Below are 18,509 nucleotides of genomic sequence, written 5' to 3' on the forward strand. Positions count from 1 at the left end.
TTTACAATTATCATCATAAAAATAAAAATTATTTCAAACACTCTTCTAAATATAGATTGACTAGTGTGAAAACTATTTATTGACTTCGTTCTTACATGGCCCACTCCACAGTGCAGCCAGTCTTGTAGTGCAAGTATCTTGAATTTGCTGACCAGTCCGCAGCTCCACATTCATAAATCCCCCCAACCTCTGGACTATCCTCAAACCTCGTCAGTAGTCTCAGTTTCCAATCACCATTCACTCATTTCCTTGCCCATAATCTCATTTCTTCTGTTGTCCAAGACAAACATCCCCTGTTTCCTCTGTTTTCCAAGAATACACACACACACCTTCCTCTGATGGAATCCATCACTCAAAAACCAACTTCAAAGGAAAAGCATAACAGGGTTCCACCTAAGAGAGGCCAAATCAAGGCCAAGATACTCAAGTCCCTGGTGAAATCGGCTGTCGAATTGTTGTCGGCGGCCGACGAGTCGAAGAGACGGAAAGAAAAGGCCCTCAGCTCCAACTCCACAACCCCACAAGAAACTCCCAGTGGCTGCAACTCAGGGGATGATGATGATGATGATGGTTGTTATGAATGATTGTAGCCTGAGATGTAGTCTGTACAGTGAACTAATTTGGGGAACCAAAAGGCTCTAAAAAGTTCTATTGTTGTCTTGATCTTGTAGGTCAATTTTGCGCAACACCTTTTTTTTTCTTGTTTTTTTTTGTGTGTGTTCTTTCTCCGTCCAATCTGCTTAGAGTCTGTGAAGCCCTGAGATGGATGTATTATAACTTTTGTGTTGAGATTGTAATAGTAATGTGTGTTTCTCTTGTTTTTTGTTGATCATAGATTTCCAAGTTTAAGTTCATCTCCTTCGAGTTTTTTTAGTTGAATATGTTGTATGTATTGTTTCTTTAATTTCATTTTAATTTTGAGTAAAGTAATGGTAAATAATAACTTTCTAACACTTGCTTATTATATTATGGCCTGCTTAGATTGCTTATTGACTCAGCAGCGTGGGCTTGTAACTCTAGTAAGGGCACCAAGATGTTTGGACATTAGGACTATTTGACTGGCTGGATTCAAGTAGCTTTAATCTAGCCCTACCCGTTTCAAGTCAATTAGGTTGATCCTAATTGAACAGTCACCTTCATGCACTTTTTTCTTTATAACATATGTTATTAAAAATATTTCAGAAATTTAAGCATTTTCGTTACAAGTAATGAATATTTAAACATTGTTTTTGATTCATTTCTATTATAAATTTTGAAATCGTCATAAAAATAAAAGCATGTTGATTTATATATATTTCAAATGGTATGCGTCATCTTTTAATCACCGTAAATAGACCATATTCCATTGATAGATTAGAAATTTCCTAATTTAAGTTCATTTCCTTGGGATTTTTTAGTTAAATATGTTGTATGCATTGTTTTTGCAACTCTATTTCAATTTTGAGTAGTTGATAGAAAGGTGACCTTAAAGTAAACGGCATTACATCATGTTAGTTCATATCAACGATTACTTTTCACTCTTCAAGAGAAGGATAACGGACTAGTGCTGCTTGATCCCATTAAAGTCACTTGAGTTGGTCCTAATTGCATTGTCACCTTTTTGAATTTATATCATTTTAACACTGTCATCATTTTTCTATCAAACAAAAAAAGAAAAAAGAAAAAGAAAACTATTTAAGCATTTTATAGTTCATTTCTATTACTAATGTCGATTTTCAAAATCATGATAAAAATAAAATATATTTATTTATATACTTTTTAAATAATTTACATCATCATCTTTTAACCCATATAAACAGACCGTAGTGGTTTGATTGGTCTACATCATCATTTAATTGTCACACAAACTAATTAAAACCAAACACATCATATTCTCAAACAGAGAAATCGTCAAAATATAGCCATTTATTTCTGATGAAAAATCACGTTTTATTCCACAAAAGCACAAGGGTCGGGAATCATCTCAACCAAATTTCTACATATGAAAATTATAAAAGCGATATTCGTTTGATTGTCACTTTTGAACAGATTTTTTCGAATAAATCACAACATTATAACTATCCACTTGGAATAAATTTCTTGTTGGGATTTACTTTTTTCCTAAATATTCTACCTTTCTTATGAGCACTTTATAACAAATTATATTAAATATATCATCTCTTAAATAAATTATTTACTCAATTGTGGAGCGAAACACATGATTCATTGTGAATTGTAGTAATGCTGAAGTTAGTGAACTTCTCTTTTTAAAAATTTAAAGAAATGTGTTGCCATTTTTTTTCCTTTTTGGATAAATTATGCCGAAGCCTCTGAAGTTAAATTTAATCACAAAAATAGCTAATGTAATTTGTAAAATTATAAGTACTCTCTATTCAGTGACGAAACACTGAATTTTAAAGAATTTGTAAACACCTCATGTTTGTTTAAAGAATTTTATACAAACACCAAATGCGCTACATTAACTAAAGGAGTACTAATAATTAGCGGTGGGCACTTGAGCTGGATAGTTTGGATCCCGACCCAACTTGATTGGGTTCGGGTAGTTTTTTCGATTTTTTTTTATATTGGGTATTAAATTACTGAATACTTGAAATTAAAAAGTTAGATCGGGGTTTGGGTAGGATTCTCCTACTCGAACTACCCAATCGGATAACCCATTTTTTTTTTTTGGAGTAAAGATTACGTGTAAAATCATATTTGGGTTTAGGATTACAAGTTAGCGGTGTAAGTTCTATCATTTGCTCTTTAATATTTTTCTTCCCTCCCAACTATTAAGTTCGAAATCCAACAAAAATTCCTCTTCTTCTCTCAAATTCCTGAATTTCTAAAAGTCACAAGAGATGGTTGATAAGACTACAAAATCCAAATTTTAGTATTATTTTCCTTTTCTTTTGTTGTTTAGATAATAGTATATTCAAATTTCTATTATTTATTGTAAACCCAAGAACACTTAATTTTAATGAAAATCTGAATGATGTGTTGATTATCATTTATTCATTGTAAAAAATTGTACTATTGTTTTATTTTTATTATGACATGTGGATTTAATTGATTGTAAACTTATTAAGATGAATGTTATTACTTTTATTAATTTTATTAGCTGCAAAAATGAAATTTGAAATTGATTGAGCCTCTTTCAAAGCCAAAATTTTGCCTCTGAATCGTTCATTCAAAGGCTCGAATTTTTATTTTTTAATTAAAAAAAAATGTGAATACTCGAAAGTCGATTGCCTGACAAATTTTGATTTAGGACCGAACAGCTAAAATAGCTACTTGAAAGTTCGAATACCTGACCTCAACTAACTGAACCCAAATTATTTGACCCAACATCCATCCTATTAATAATTTTAAAAAGGAAAAGGGTAAATTAATTAGTACCGTCGCAGAATCGTACCTGAAAGTTTATTAAGAATATAGAGTGTTTGTGTAAGTATACCTTATTATTTGCTATAGAGATTATTACATTTTTTAGTTGTAATTTTAATTTATTGTAAAGGTAAAGGTATTAAAAAAAATCAAATATGGAAAAAAATAATCTTAAAAGCTACCAAATGTCAATTATCAGAATTACAAATTAATTATAATTTCAACCTTTAAAAGGGAAAAGATAATATAATACCGACACGACAATTATACAAATCGCAAAAAGAAAGCATAATAGTGTGCGACAGTGCCCCTCTAATATTTCAAATCTAGTTAGGGATCAAAGCTTTCAAAATTTGAAACGCGAAAACCTCCCAGAGAGCCCCACCAAAGGCGCTTCCGCACTCGATACCACCCCCAAAACCCTTCCCCCACGTTCCCTCCTTTCACTTTTCCTCTTGAATTTCATAAAAGCTGAGGCGAAAGTGCTGCAAAAATTGAACAAGTTTCCCTCAAGGAAAAGGAAATGGAAAAGGAAAACGACTCCAATGGTTCTGCTGTTCAAGTAAAGGGAGTCCCCATCCATGGTGGAAGATTCGTTCAGTACAACGTCCTCGGCAACCTCTTTGAGGTTCCCTCCAAGTACATACCTCCAATTGCTCCCGTTGGCCGCGGCGCTTACGGTCTCGTGTGGTAATTTCCTTTACTTTTGAGGTTGTCGTAGTCTCTAGGTGCAGTCGTGTGTGTGTGGCGCGTATCTGATTTTTGTTGATTTGGTGTGATTTATTACGCCAGCTCTGCTACGAACGCCGAGACGAAGGAAGAGGTGGCGATTAAGAGAATTGCGAATGCTTTTGATAACAGGATTGATGCGAAGAGGACTTTGCGCGAAATCAAGCTTCTGACGCACATGGATCACGAAAATGTGGGAGAAGCTTTTGATGCGTTTTAGTTTTTCTTTGGTTTAGGTTGTTTGTGTGCTTGTTTACATTTTAATTGTAGGGATTTAATTGAATTACGTGTTAGTTTTGGGTGTTCAGGTTATTAAAATTAAGGATATTATACGGCCTCCTGATAAAGAGGATTTCAATGATGTATACATTGCGTACGAACTGATGGATACTGATCTGCACCAGATAATATGCTCGTCACAGGAACTTACTGAGGACCACTGTCAAGTAAGTTTGTGATGACAGTTAGCGATAGTTTTTTTATTGTTATCAATCCATTGTTTCTCGTGTTCATTTGTTTGTCGTTACTATTATTAGCTTTTTCTACTTTCTAACTGAGGTTTATGATTGTTAGCTGGTTTCATTTGTCCAATTGTCTTGGATAAGCTACTTCATCTGACGTAATGTATGATTCTAGGTTTTTATGCTCTGGCTATACTAGAAAACAAAAATGCTCTGTAGTCCAATTTAGGTTTGTTAATAATATTTGATTTGAAATGTTTTGATTGAGAATTTTATAATGCAGTTGCTTCATGATTCAATATAATTGCTGATACCTTGACTATCAACTATGATTTGTCTACCTGCCTGTATACTCCTATTTTTCAATTTGATAATCTTCTCTTTTGCAACTTTATTAGTGTTCCCTCATTGATGCATAATTTGATCAAATTTATTGGCTCATGCATGTTTTTCCATCCATGGGACTCGAAAATGCACGAAGTAATCGAGTCTCAGAGAATAAGATGAACATAATTAGTAATATGGACTGTGGTTTTGCTATTTTGCCATATCCCTGAGAAATATTATCTTTCATATGGATGAAAAGGTTTCACTATATTATACTCCGTGCGACAATGGTTTGTTCTCAAATTGGATTTTTAAAAATCTAATTTTGGCATGTCTTGGTATTTGTCTTACATAGACAATATGACTGATAATACAACTTGTCATAACGAGTATTACATATTTTACATTCCAAATGTGATCCTGAAGTCTAATATAATTTAATAGCTTAGTCTTTTGAACTTGGATATTCTAACCTCAGGAATAAGTCCTGTAAAGACAATATTTTGCCAAATGCCTCATGGTTCTTTTGTTTGCTGACCTCAGAGTGGTGTTTCATATATATGTTATTATTTGCAGAATTTAAATTGTTTATTCGTTGCCCGTCTCTTTCTTTGGCAGTATTTCCTTTACCAGCTATTGCGAGGACTTAAATACATACATTCTGCCGATGTTCTGCACCGTGATTTGAAACCCAGCAATTTGCTTCTGAATGCCAATTGTGACCTGAAGATTTGTGACTTTGGACTTGCAAGAACCACGTCGGAGACAGATTTTATGACTGAATATGTTGTAACCAGATGGTATCGAGCTCCTGAATTATTGCTCAACTGTTCTGAGTATACTGCAGCAATTGATATGTGGTCAGTTGGTTGTATATTGATGGAGATTATCAAAAGAGAGCCTCTTTTTCCAGGTAAAGACTATGTTCAGCAGCTGGGGCTGATAAATGAGGTATTATTCTCCTTCCCTTGCTAACCTGACACATACATGTTCCTTAGAGTTTTGGAGAACATTTAAAATATTGTTGTCCTTAAGGATTATAGTTTTTCATTAGGGCGTAGATTACTTTAGTTTTTCTTGTAGAAAGATGTAGCGTGGTGATTGATAATGACTGAACCTTTTGTTAAAAATTACGGAACAGCTGCTGGGATCCCCTGAAGATTCCGATCTTGGATTTTTAAGGAGTGAAAATGCTCGGAGATATGTCAAGCAGCTCCCCCATGTGCCTAAGCAACCTCTTTCTCAGAAGTTCCCAGATGTATCCCCTGTTGCAATAGATCTTGCAGAGAAAATGCTCGTCTTTGATCCTGCTAAACGTATTTCTGGTATGCATCCCGGTGTTATTTTATGCTTGGATCATTTTAACATTTATATACCATTACTGAGTCATTTACTTTCAATGTTTAAAGTTGAGGAAGCACTAAATCATCCATTTTTATCAAGTCTCCATGAGATCAATGAGGAACCTACTTGTCCATCTCCTTTTGTGTTTGATTTTGAACAATCATCTTTAAGCGAAGAGGACATAAAGGAGCTAATATGGAGGGAGTCTCTCACCTTCAACCCGGAATAGATGTGGCCATCTCTGTCTTGTGGTGCTCGAGGCTTCATGTTTGTTTTGGTCGAGTGTAAATACATGATTTTTCGTTTGTCATGTGTGTTAATGTGTTGTATAAGGTAAACATTCCTATATAATCTGGACCATGAGGAGATATGGTGGCTCATGCAAGACAAAGAAATAGCTATGTAAGCATCGGATTCAACTTTATCTCCAAGAATCCATTCCCCAGCAAAGTCGATCCAATGATGGAGTATATCCATTCAGCCATAATGTTGTAATAGATTCTGCAATTTTGTGTTTCCTAAGAAGTATAACGGGTGCAAGATCAAAAAGTCCCGACGATGTCTGAAACTTGTTCCCTGAGATATCCCATGTCTGTTATTTTCTGTCTTGTGGCTGTTGATTTATCATGCTTCGTTTCATTATCTATTGATTTTTCACAGACCACCATGGTGGAGTCTGGTTCATAGTTGGAGCAGAGTTTTCCTTTTCCAGCATTGAGCTGGATGGAGAATTGGGTTTATAGTTCACAACCATTGCAGTTTACCAGGCCCTCTCCTGAATTTATCTGTGTGGAAGACTGGAAGTTTATCTCTTCCCAAAGTTTCTATCACCTGAAAGCATGATTGTACAATGACCATCAATTACATCTGTAGGTATTATCATTTTGCTTTTGGGATTTTTACCCATCTTCCAATTTGATACCGTGAAATGGTGAATCACTATCCAATTTCTGGAAAAGGTTTTAGATTTTGGTATCATAATCTTTTGATTTCAAGCTTTTATTTTATAGATTTGTTTTCATAAAAAGCTAAAGCAATAAGTAGAAGAACATAAGGGAACATCTTTACTTTATAACATTTTGAGCTCTTATTAACATAAATTACAACGTCATCTTCTGAGATTTGATATAATTAGGATTACTCTCTCGTTTTTTAAAAAATTACCAATACCTTTTTAATTTTTATGGTGAATTGATTAAAATGTATTTTTGAATTAAAAATTAAAATTTTATTGATTTTAAAAAAAATTATTTTATATGGATTAAGTGGATAATTTTCAAAATTTTCAATCTATCCCGTTCAATTTTTTTTATAAATTTTTATTTTTAAAAAAAATAAAAAAAATACGGTAAGGGCAAAGTTGATAATTTCATAACTCCATTCAAGGATTATATAGTTTTATCAATATCATGAGGGTATTTGTAATTTTCAAATAACGAAAGGTATTCATAATTATGCTATACTTCAAGACATGTTCAAATTTAACCTTAATATTATTTAAAAATTCCATCCTTCGTTCAATTTTTTTTCTTCATATTCATGTAGAATGCACACCCTAGATCCCCAACTAAAATGCGAGAAAGAAACGAACTATAAATTTCTTACTTTCTCGCCAAAACTTATCAGTTTAATTTCTTAAAAAAATTGAAAGAACAGCTTTACATACAGTGCAGTGCATCAATTCAAAGATCTCCTCCACTACACACCTTCGATAATAAATCCGCAAATTACTGTTGTAAAAATGAGGTTTCTTCAAATTTTGAGAAAAGCCGCAGCTTCTACACAAAATCGGCTCAGAGTTTCTCCGATTTCCGGCAATCGCAGCTTTTTCTCGCATCAAATTCACTCGCAGTCTCTTCACTCGTACTCACTTACTTTCTCTCCGTTCTTTCACTCACAAAAACGCATTTATGTGTGATATGTTCTGATTTTTATATAATTATCTGCGTGTGTGAGAATTACTGTGCCGCAAATTAGATTTAATATCAAGTCTTAATTTTTTTATTTCTAGCAGTGCATCATTCGGCATTGCGTTCGACATTGATGGCGTGATTCTGCGAGGCGACACTCCCATCGGCGGTTCTCCACAGGCTTTGAAGAGATTATATGATGATTCCGGTAATTGAAGACTCGTCTACTCTTTTTTTTATTCTGATTTTCAATTTGGAACTTGACCGGAAAAAAGTTTATTGTACTGCCTTGCGTAATGTTTTGGTACTTTACCTGCCGATAATGTATTGTGGTTGTCATTTGTACGTAATTACGTGTTAAACTTAGTTGCTCAATCTAGTATTTTGCTCTTGAAGGACAGCATGGAAGTGCAGGATAAGATTTTGTTTGAGATATGAAGCTTTGAGAGGCTACTCATTGACTTCTAAGTGCATCATTTGTTGTACTTACATGTGCTTAGGAATAGTAATAGTATTTTGATAGTGTAAATGTTTGTAACTCCAAAGTTGTTCCTGTTCTGATGGCAGGTGCCTTGAGATTTCCCTATGTTTTCCTGACGAATGGTAAGTGGCTCACACATTCCCCTTTTCAGTGTTTAATATATTGGGTTTCTGTGGCTCATCTTTTTTTGTTTTTTTTCCCCTGGAAGGTGTTATTTGTACTTTTATACCTTGATTTGTTAATCATTCTGTGATGCATAGATTTTTTCTTTTTTTTTTTTGGGTGTGTGCGTTAATGGATGTACAAAATTAGACTTGTAATAGATAACTATAATGAAGCTTCTGCTGGGATACCAGTACTTGTCAAGTGGAGCAGCACAGCATTCAGTTTTCTTTATTTCAACGAGGTGCTGCATTGGTAACTAAGGTTTCAATTTTGAATATATTGTTAAAAATCAAATTGACATCACTAATAGAAGGATGATGTCCTAATTGGAATTTGATCTTTCAATAGTTACTATTCTCTATTGTACCTGGATTATTATAATATAGAAGTGCTTTGGTTTATTTTATGTATACTTCTCTTTTCCGTCACCAGTTTGTATAGTTTTCAGCAGCAATTCAGTGGCTCAAAAATATGGAGACACAAATAGAAAAGTTTTTGTACTTTCTGTTTATCTTCATGCAGTTATCTGATGATGTATCCCCTCAAAAGACCATCATTAGTGAATGAGAAAGTCATTTTGTGTTGCATGACTTTAGATGCCACAAGATTACATGATTTTGACATTGTAACTTATGTGCTATATTGACTCTTCTTTTAGTGTACTAATAGGTGGTGGTGTTCCTGAATCTAAAAGAGCAACAGAGTTGAGCAAGTTACTGGGCGTCCCTATTTTAGCTTCCCAGGTTTTACAATGCAACTGTTTTCATGCTCATAAATTTCATTCATCTATTTTTTCTCTACGTTTGTTTTTGTCTAGAAACTTTGCTTAAATATGTGAAGGTATTTTGTATTTGTAAGTCCTCTAATTTTTGAAGCGTATGGCCCTTTGGTATTAACCAATTCGTGGCGCACTATGGTTGCAGGTTATACAGGGGCATTCACCTTTCAGGCAGCTAATGAATAGGTAGCCTATCTCATTCCAGTAAGGGTTATTGCTGGATATAAATATATCAGATGTCTGGAAGGATGATTTGACAAGAGAATAAGTATCTCTCGGCTCCTTTGAGTTATATGGATTAGCTTTTTATAAAATTTTCATTGAACATTAGAAAATAGAAACTACCGCGTCTCCCTTGAAAGTTGCATTGGCGAAGTAACATTGCTTCTGGAAAATGTGAAAGATCTTTCTTACCTTGTCTTCTTTTTGCAGATTTGAGAATGAACTTATTATTGCTGTTGGAAAAGGAGAACCTGCGAGAGTTATGTCTGAATATGGTTTTAAGTATGCTATCCTTTTCCTTTTTATGTACTCATGTATACTTCTTCAACATGGCCCAATCTTGTTCTAATTTGCTTTTGCCCATAACTTTTCAGAAATGTTCTTTCCATTGATGAATATGCTTCTTATTTCAAACATATTGATCCACTGGAGCAATATAAGAATTGGACTAACGAACAGGCTGGTTATCAGAGAAGCTCTTCCAGAGAAGTGGAGAGGAAAAATGATCCTTGTTCACAGAGAGTAGAAGCTGTATTCGTTGTTAGTGATTCTGTTGATTGGAGCAGGGATATCCAGGTGTGTTTCTATCTTAGTATTGTCTATTTTCAATTTAAAATTGTGGATAGCATCATCCATAGCATATTAATATAGTTTAATCTTTGTTTGTTTGTATGTAAAATAACTTTTGTTTAGAGCTCTACTTGATGTTATGTAGTTAAAGAACTTTATTCTCTAGCTGAAGGTGTTCACAATATGCAAAATTCACTGCATAAAAAATCATTTGTTCCTATTGTTTGTTTTTATTGTACTAATTATTTTATTCTCATCACATAAGCTAATCAAGAACAAATGGAATTTTGACCTACTTGGGCTCCTATTAGTTTCAAGAAGCCTGTACTTCAGTTAAAGTTAAAAGGATGGATCAACAAACTTGATGCTGGGAAAAGCTCAAATAAGTTCAACCCGAGTGTGAGGCCCAATAAGCTTGGTTTTTGACATCTATAATTTTGTATGTGTTATTATATACTTATTTTACTTAATATGAACTGAAACCATACGGAGCCTACCTGGCTCATAGCTCAGCTGATTCAAATTCAAGTAACCTTTCATTTAATCTTACTTAATATGATTGGAAATTATCAATTCGAGGTTATGAACTTTGAGGCAACTTGGACTTGTTTCGATTTTTAACCTAAACCACAGTATTTATGCATATGTTGATCTATTTTGTTTTCATATATAGAGGTTCTTTTATGATATCCTAGGCACAAGTCAGAGAGTTTCTGGAATTGTTATTTTCTCTCGACAATTACATAGTACAAGTATATATTTGGTTCTAAGCCAATGTTTGGTGAGCTATGAGCTCCCTGATCTTTTCTGACGAATATTGGCATCTCCGTTACCTCCCTTTCTGTTGTGATCAATGTGCGTATTAAGCTGTCGAACACAACTGGATGAGTTCCTTCTAAATTGCTTTGGCACTTCATTACATGGCCATCAAAACTCCAAACTGAGCAGATAGAAGGAAATTGCAGGTTTTGTGCGACATTTTGAGCACTGGAGGTCTTCCGGGAAGAGAGATTTCTAGCCAACCACCTCTATATTTTGCAAATGATGACCTTTCCTATCAGGTTAGTTTGCCTTTTAGTTATGGAACCCATATTTGGATGGCCTATATTAGTTTGTTATATCTATTTCTAAACCATTACTAATGAAGTGCCATCAAAGGTAGGGTCTATTTCCAACTGAACGTCTTGGCATGGGTGCTTTCAGAATTGCATTAGAATCCATCTACAACAGGTAATGTTTTTCAGGTACTGTCAATTGATATAGTCCAAGTAGGAAAAAGAAGGAAAAAAATGGTGGCATCTTTGAAGTAATATGAAAGCTAATATGACACCATTCAGAAGAAGGAAACATATTACTTGATATAGTTCAATTGATTTTGTTTGGAAAGAAATGGTGTGATCCTACTTCTGAATTGTATTGTATATGAATCTGTTCCACCCTAACAGATATACTTGTATGCACAGAGTTTACCCCAATTCTCTGGAGTACACATCTTATGGAAAACCAAATCCATCTGTATTCAAGAATGCTGAAAATGTACTGATGCAACTACCTTCTACCATAAACCATCGTGTTAATGAACAATATCCTTTCAAAACCCTATATATGATTGGAGACAATCCCTCCGTCGACATTAATGGGGCTTGGAAGGTTTGTTCTTAGCTAACAATTGTGTTTCTCTTTTCTGTTTTCCTAATTTTGTATGCTATTATTACTAACATATAAGCTATTGGATTATTATCCAGGCAGGACAACCTTGGTTTTCGATCTTGACAAGGTCGGGGGTTTTCAAAGGAAAGGACAATCACCCAATATATCCAGCAGATATGGTAATAGACTTCTTATGACGGCATTTTTGCCCAGTTGCGATAGACAGCTTCTTTTTAAGTAGCTTAGACAAAATGTCTTGATAAAAACTGAAAAGCTTTTCTGTTACGAAATGGCTACGGTCTATGGTATCTAGGTTCTCACCCAAAAGTTAAACATAAGTTGATCTATTAAATAAAGGTTACTTTGTTACCTGCAGGTTGTTGATACTGTCGAAGAGGCAGTGGATTACATTTTGAGCAGGGAGACATTTCAACCTCATTATTGACCTCTGAAGATAGAAAAGTTATCGGTCTCTTATTGTGGAGTTAAACCTCATTGGATTCAAGTGAACATCTCATGGATCCTTCATTGGCATACCAATCTTCGTTTTTCCATTTGAGGATTCGAAATATGACCTTCATATGTATTGTTAAGCACGGAGCACTGAACATCAAAATTTTTCATCGAGATGTAACTTTTATCTGTTGTTGTTTAACCCCAAACTGCAAAACTGTTTGAGCTTTACTTCTTGTTTCTAAAACACGTGAAACAGTGACGAACACAAATAACCAAATTCGCCTCTTTTCATGGGAAGCCTCATGATGATTTAGACGATGAAACAATTATTTGTTGCATGACTTCTATTGAAAGGAGTATAGATTTGTCTGAGGCATGGCTGCCAGAAGGGCAGAACTTTTGCTTTCCTTTTAGGAATTCTGTCTGAGGATGCAAATATAGCTTATTAAGTCAGTAGTGACAAAATAATTCCTTTAAGCCAGAAAAAGATCAAGACGCGGAAATGGGAGTTCAATTCAAAGGGAAATCTATTCTGATGAAATGCTTGTTGGGTTACAGCTCTTCTGTGCCCTCTTTGACTTGAACAAAGAAAACCTTCGTCCTGACTACAATATACAAATTGTCATCTGGAATCCCTTTTTGCTTTATAATTTATCGAAGTTAGAATTTGATCACTTGCTTGGGTTGACTTCCTAGCTTTCCAAGGGCCTTATCCAATGCTGTGGGAAACTGATCAAAAGGACACAGCTCCATCCTGCAATTGCCAAACAGGTCATGCATTGGTGAGTGATTTCGACATGTTAACTAGCAGGAGCACAAAAGTTGATTTCAAAGAAATAAAGGCCTCCTTGCAACAGCTTAATAAAGTTTGATTTTCTACTTTTTGTTTTATTGGAGCATTTTGTGACTGTTTTTGCTTCTGAACTTCTGCACCAAAGAGCTACAACCACTCACTTTCCAGAAGTATCGAAGGGAGTACTTTTATATGTTTATGGTATTCATGGTTGATTTGAACTTTAGTTATTAATGAAAAAAGATGGAACATTTTGCTTCTTGTTTTCTCCCTCCTCACCTCCGTCACTATAAATCTATAATATGCAGCAGCATATATACACCTATCTGTATATATAAACATAAAAATACACATAAACAATAGTCTATATCCCCTAAAATCTATATATATTTTATATGTACACATACATACATATGTACTTATTGTATACGTATCATATAAAACTGTATATCTCACTAGTATTTCCTCAACTGCGAAAGAAAAATATGTGGTTTTAACTAACTAATATCGTTTAATAACAAATAAGGTATAGGTATGGAAGAAGAAAGTTGTCTCTTCCAAAGTTGTTCACAGAAGGCAACCGTTTAACTTTGTTGAAAACGTACTTAGACTAAATCATCTAGACTACTTAAATTTTTGCTAGAAGATTTAAACATATTAAGAATTTTTAATTCAATAGAGGCTATATAATATAATACATTTAAGGTAAGATTTTCAACTAACTGCATATAATGATATTTTCAACTTAGGCAAGTCAACATATTGGGAGGCATGCAATAACGATAAGGCATTATATATGGAAAATGCACGCTGACAATTTAGAAAGGAAACTATACAAGTGACAATTAAAAAAAAGAGAAAATCCGTATCTATACTATATATAAAAGTATGAATGTCCGTAAAAGTTTTTATTTATTTATTTTTTGATTTAGCTAAATTAACCCTGTAATATCATTATTTCTAACTATAGAGTATAAAATAATATACTGACTAACTCCTGTTAATTACTTTTTTAATTACAAAGGAGACATGGATAAATGGAAAGACAACAGAGAAAGAGGTAAAAACATTGAATTTAAGGATATTATAACCTTTCGTAAATTTATTCCAAGGATAACTCACTTTTTTTTTTTTTTTTTTTTACCAAAAATTCCCTTCCCACTTCTTGCAACACTTTTTACTAATTCACAAAATTCAAATGTTTCCAACTATTACTACCAGCTGGTCTTCAATGAATATCTAAAATTAAATTACTTTTTTAAAAAACACAGGCCCTTGAAAACAATCACTAAGTAATTCAAGCATGTACTTTGGTCGAAGTAGCTGAGAATTCAAGCATATTCCGGAGAAATGTGGAACAACGGACAACTATTTAGACATGATGATTTTGCCCAAAGCAAGCGAAGATAATTAAGGAAATGTAACTATTGGCAAGCATAAACCTGCAGCAAGCTAGCAACATTCTTGCATTTTTGCTTTTTCAAGACGAGACACAAATGGGGACAGGAAAACAGAGATAAAGAGATCATACTCGTATTTCAGTTCACCAGAGCGGGTCAGACTCAAAAGGTAATCTATCATGTCCCTACACTCTTTTGCTTTTTCAGAACTCATCCATTTCTGCAACCAAAATCCTCTCAAGGATAAGTCCTGCAAACGGAGAGAAAAAGTCATATCATACATGTTAAGAGGGATGTACTAGGAAACATATGGATGCAATTAGAAGTAGCTCAAACTTGATACATAGAAATTAACAACTTCTGCTTGTACTTGGCTTGATTAACGATCCAACACAGATTCAGGTATTTACTTCATATACTGGTGGATTTTAATCATATGCATACATGAGTCTATCAAGGCCTCCCTTAGGCCGTTCTCAATTTTGTATGCTGAATAATTTAGCAGACATCAAGCCATCCAAGAACAGCTTGGTTAATTTGCAGTTAAATTGGATGTGATTACACCTTTCTCGATTTGAGCCAAGTAGAAATAGACATAAGAAAGATGTTATTAGATCTTTTGCAAAAGCCACCAAGAAGAATAAACATCCACAAGCCTTCATAAAGAAATGTGAGTTGCATATTCACCTGGACATCAATTGTACAGTGGTATCTCAACACCAAGGGAGTAGGGAGAGTACTCAGGGTGACAAATAGCAGCTTTCCTTCTTGCAGACTTGTATTCTTAATTCTTAAAGCTTTTCTAGCATCAATTTTGTTTTCTTGAATGGTGCCACTGGAAGGTAAGAAATCAGATTCTATTTAGCTACAGTGGATTTGTCTTTTAGATACTTTAAATATGCACAACATATCAAACACATTAGCTCCTCAGTATTAGTGTTAAATGTCTTTCCCAAAATCATTTCCTTTTGTATAAAATCATGCAAAATCAGCTCTGAAATAAAAGTTAACAGGATGGAGCAACAAAACATGTGAGAATCTTCAATATGGACCTTGAATATAAAAGATGAAGTGGAGACAGTTATAGGTTTCTTCGACATTCCACCATATGTAACCATAGTTCCACCATACCTGGAGACAAGAATATTACAGGTCTCAGAAAAATCACAACAAAAACATATTCTAGAAGCATATATTAAGTCTCACTTCAGGAATTTAAGAACCAACGAAGCGGCATTTCCACCAACACAGTTAAATCCTAATGCGGGTTCTGGTATATCAGCCTGCAAAAGGTCAGACATGGATTAATAACTTCAACAAAGACTGAAGAATGACTAAACGCAAATCACCAATGATGTCAAAGGAGACTGAGGAATGACAAATGCAAATTATCATTGATGTCAGAAGATGACTCAGTATTACAACTTCAAATGCAAAGAGAAAGCTAGTTCAAAAGTACCATTAAGTGATAAAACATCCAAAGAATCAATACAAATATTGAATCTGAGAGTGAGTAGTTATTCCATTCATGTGGAGACTATTGATAGTTTGCACATAATACCAGCAGGCTCTTCACATTTTTAACATCCAGCTGGCTCTCAGTAAACACTTCATCTGCACCGAGCTCCTTGAGCTTTTGTTTTACTTCATCGGATCCAGCCCTGATACATTAGATCTTATAATGTGAGACAACTGCCAGCATGATATGTTTTATGCTTGATGCAAGCTGAAGGATGGTGATTCGATATGTAATATCAGATAAAACTGCTCATTAGCATTTCTAACACCCTGTTCCCTTGGATGTCAATGTTTCAACTATGGGGTGGAATAGTTGGCATTGGACCATAAAACACCCGGTTTTCAGCAAAAAGATTCAGGTCAAGAAAAATAATTCTGGAAAGCCCAAATCTCTAGCATATCAGTATGAGATAGTCATACATTGACACATGTAAATGAGTCCTCACAAGTCTCATGGCAAAAGAAAGTTCACCTGTCCCTGATAATGTTAATAGAGTGGATACCTCGAACCCGTGCAAGCTGAATGATACACTGCCCCACGATGCTTGTAGCACCATTCTGAACAACAGCATCTCCTATTTCACTTCACTAAATTAGGGAGCAGCAGGAAAAGGCACCTATAAATCACTTGTGGTATGGATGGAACCTGATTTTAGGTCCACGAAGTCCTCAAGCATTCTCAGGGCAGTCAAAGGATTTACAGTTATAGTGGCAGCATACTCCATAGGAGTGCTCTTATCAATTCTATGCCATACACTTTGCTCTTTGACAACATACGTCTGCCATGTACCTGAGCAGAAACAGTTCACAGAATGTAGAATATAAACAAACTGAAAGGCAGCTAGACTAACATCTTGAGGACCCAAACCTCAAATTCTCTGATCTTTGGCAGTAGAAAATAGCTGCCAAATAACATCTCCAACGAATTCAGGAAAGGGTATCAGCGTTTCTTTTTAACCTTTCCGTTGGTCATACTGACTGAAAAAGTAACTGCTGGGAAATAGCAGTTTCTATGTTGTAGTTTCTTGAATTGGCATTTAAGCGTGCTACCACTTACTAGTTTTACTTCTTACATGTTTACTGAGAAATAGTTCTTTTTTTCCTGAATATGTTCAGGCCATCAACTAAATCCAAGCACAAAAAGTTTCTGGCAGCTATACTCCAAACTAGCTATAGACTTATACCTTTGTATATAAAAGAAAATAAATGAAGTATTAAAAATGTTAGATTTAAAGTATAGCTTAATATATTAATTTTCAGGTTATACTAATCTAAAGAATTGAACTGGGAGTTTTAGTTTTTTCTTAACTTTACATGACCAAAAGGCCAACTTATAAGGCTGATACTCAATAAACATATAATCAGTAGTACTTTACTCAATGATTTTTGGTTTTGCTGTTATTGTAGTGTGATATAGGTATGTAGTACATAGAGAGAAGATTCCTTCAAACAAAGTATATATCAAGTAATTCAAATAGGATATATACTTCAATATAGTGCTATTGTTGAGTTATTTCACAAAATATGAGATACTATTAACTTGAACTTATTTGATGAGATAGCTTGATGTGATTTTAAGCAAAAAAATAATAATATATAGATTTTGTTCGAATGAAGTAAATTAATTGTTGTATTTTTAAGCATCTTAGGTAGATGGAAACACTATTGAATTTAAGTACAAAAGTAAATAATTTATAAGTATTTCCAACTTTCTAAAAATTAAGGTTATTAGTATGCATAATTACACCAAGATATATTAGATACAGAAAGAATTTGAGTTTAAATTAAGTTATTAAACAATTTATCTAAACAATCTTGGATTCTTTTGGATAAATATAAATAACTATACATTTTATTCAAATTTAAGTGGGAAAAAGAAAGAGTACCTTATTTCTACATTCTAAAAAGTGAATTAGAGGGGCTATTCAAGTATGCATATGCATGAGCTTATTTTGATGAACACAGTATTTCTATTTTATAATATATAGATTCCACTAAGTTGAATAGTGAAACATCAAGCAACAACAATGATCAATTAGTGTTTTACAACACTACTCCCATTTTCTATAACAAAAAAAGACTAACCAAACCAATCCAAAATCTCCAAACACATCAAGTAAAAGGAGTACTAATTTAGTTCCTGTTGAAATTCATATGTACATACCTGAAGAAGGTGGAGAAGGGATGACCCAATCGCCCGGACCAAGCCCCTTAACCGCAGGGCCTACAGCATGTACCTCTCCCACCCCCTCATAGCCACCAATAGCAGGTACCGGAGGCCTCACTGGATATACTCCTACATTCTACCAAATTTCAGGAACTCCCAGTATAAAGAATCA

The 18,509-nt window shown here is 34.2% G+C and overlaps 3 protein-coding genes across 4 annotated transcripts in view; 2 read left to right on the forward strand and 1 right to left on the reverse strand.

The window, feature by feature from the left end:
* On the forward strand, positions 3,707-6,835 carry LOC105170346 (mitogen-activated protein kinase homolog NTF6). Its single transcript, XM_011091075.2, has 6 exons — positions 3,707-4,056; positions 4,159-4,288; positions 4,404-4,541; positions 5,502-5,834; positions 6,025-6,208; positions 6,293-6,835. The coding sequence occupies exons 1-6, from the start codon at positions 3,890-3,892 to the stop codon at positions 6,454-6,456; spliced, it is 1,116 nt and encodes a 371-aa protein (XP_011089377.1). The 5' UTR covers positions 3,707-3,889; the 3' UTR covers positions 6,457-6,835.
* LOC105170347 (uncharacterized protein YKR070W) lies at positions 7,790-12,806 on the forward strand. The gene is made up of 12 exons (XM_011091076.2): positions 7,790-8,090; positions 8,242-8,345; positions 8,705-8,740; positions 9,453-9,526; positions 9,707-9,747; positions 9,994-10,065; positions 10,158-10,359; positions 11,319-11,414; positions 11,516-11,583; positions 11,817-12,003; positions 12,099-12,182; positions 12,380-12,806. Exons 1-12 carry the CDS (start codon positions 7,969-7,971, stop codon positions 12,446-12,448), a joined length of 1,155 nt encoding a protein of 384 aa, XP_011089378.1. The 5' UTR covers positions 7,790-7,968; the 3' UTR covers positions 12,449-12,806.
* Positions 12,946-18,509, reverse strand: part of LOC105170348 (probable trans-2-enoyl-CoA reductase, mitochondrial) — a 6,289-nt gene continuing 725 nt past the window's right edge. The window contains exons 2-9 of one of the 2 annotated variants that reach the window (XM_011091078.2): positions 18,335-18,466; positions 16,817-16,960; positions 16,643-16,745; positions 16,214-16,313; positions 15,859-15,935; positions 15,705-15,783; positions 14,784-14,902; positions 12,946-13,213 (exon numbers count right to left, since the gene is read on the reverse strand). In XM_011091078.2, the coding sequence (XP_011089380.1) occupies positions 13,120-13,213; positions 14,784-14,902; positions 15,705-15,783; positions 15,859-15,935; positions 16,214-16,313; positions 16,643-16,745; positions 16,817-16,960; positions 18,335-18,466 (848 nt within the window). In that variant the 3' untranslated portion in view covers positions 12,946-13,119. Of the gene's footprint in view, positions 13,214-14,783; positions 14,903-15,339; positions 15,488-15,704; positions 15,784-15,858; positions 15,936-16,213; positions 16,314-16,642; positions 16,746-16,816; positions 16,961-18,334; positions 18,467-18,509 lie in introns of those variants that run through there. The other variant, XR_002287799.1, reaches the window with a different exon arrangement.

The sequence above is a fragment of the Sesamum indicum genome, linkage group LG9, assembly GCF_000512975.1.
Source record: "Sesamum indicum cultivar Zhongzhi No. 13 linkage group LG9, S_indicum_v1.0, whole genome shotgun sequence".
NCBI classification, from domain to species: domain Eukaryota; kingdom Viridiplantae; phylum Streptophyta; class Magnoliopsida; order Lamiales; family Pedaliaceae; genus Sesamum; species Sesamum indicum.

What these genes read in the sequence shown, in the direction of transcription:
- LOC105170347 (XM_011091076.2), top strand. Translation starts at nt 7,969, where the DNA reads ATGAGGTTTCTTCAAATTTTGAGAAAAGCCGCAGCTTCTACACAAAAT. An exon ending in GAGATTATATGATGATTCCG is followed by an intron (nt 8,346 to 8,704) that starts GTAATTGAAGAC and finishes TTCTGATGGCAG; the next exon opens with GTGCCTTGAGATTTCCCTAT. An exon ending in ATGTCTGAATATGGTTTTAA is followed by an intron (nt 10,066 to 10,157) that starts GTATGCTATCCT and finishes ATAACTTTTCAG; the next exon opens with AAATGTTCTTTCCATTGATG.
- LOC105170346 (XM_011091075.2), top strand. Translation starts at nt 3,890, where the DNA reads ATGGAAAAGGAAAACGACTCCAATGGTTCTGCTGTTCAAGTAAAGGGA. An exon ending in CGCACATGGATCACGAAAAT is followed by an intron (nt 4,289 to 4,403) that starts GTGGGAGAAGCT and finishes TTGGGTGTTCAG; the next exon opens with GTTATTAAAATTAAGGATAT. An exon ending in TCCTGCTAAACGTATTTCTG is followed by an intron (nt 6,209 to 6,292) that starts GTATGCATCCCG and finishes CAATGTTTAAAG; the next exon opens with TTGAGGAAGCACTAAATCAT.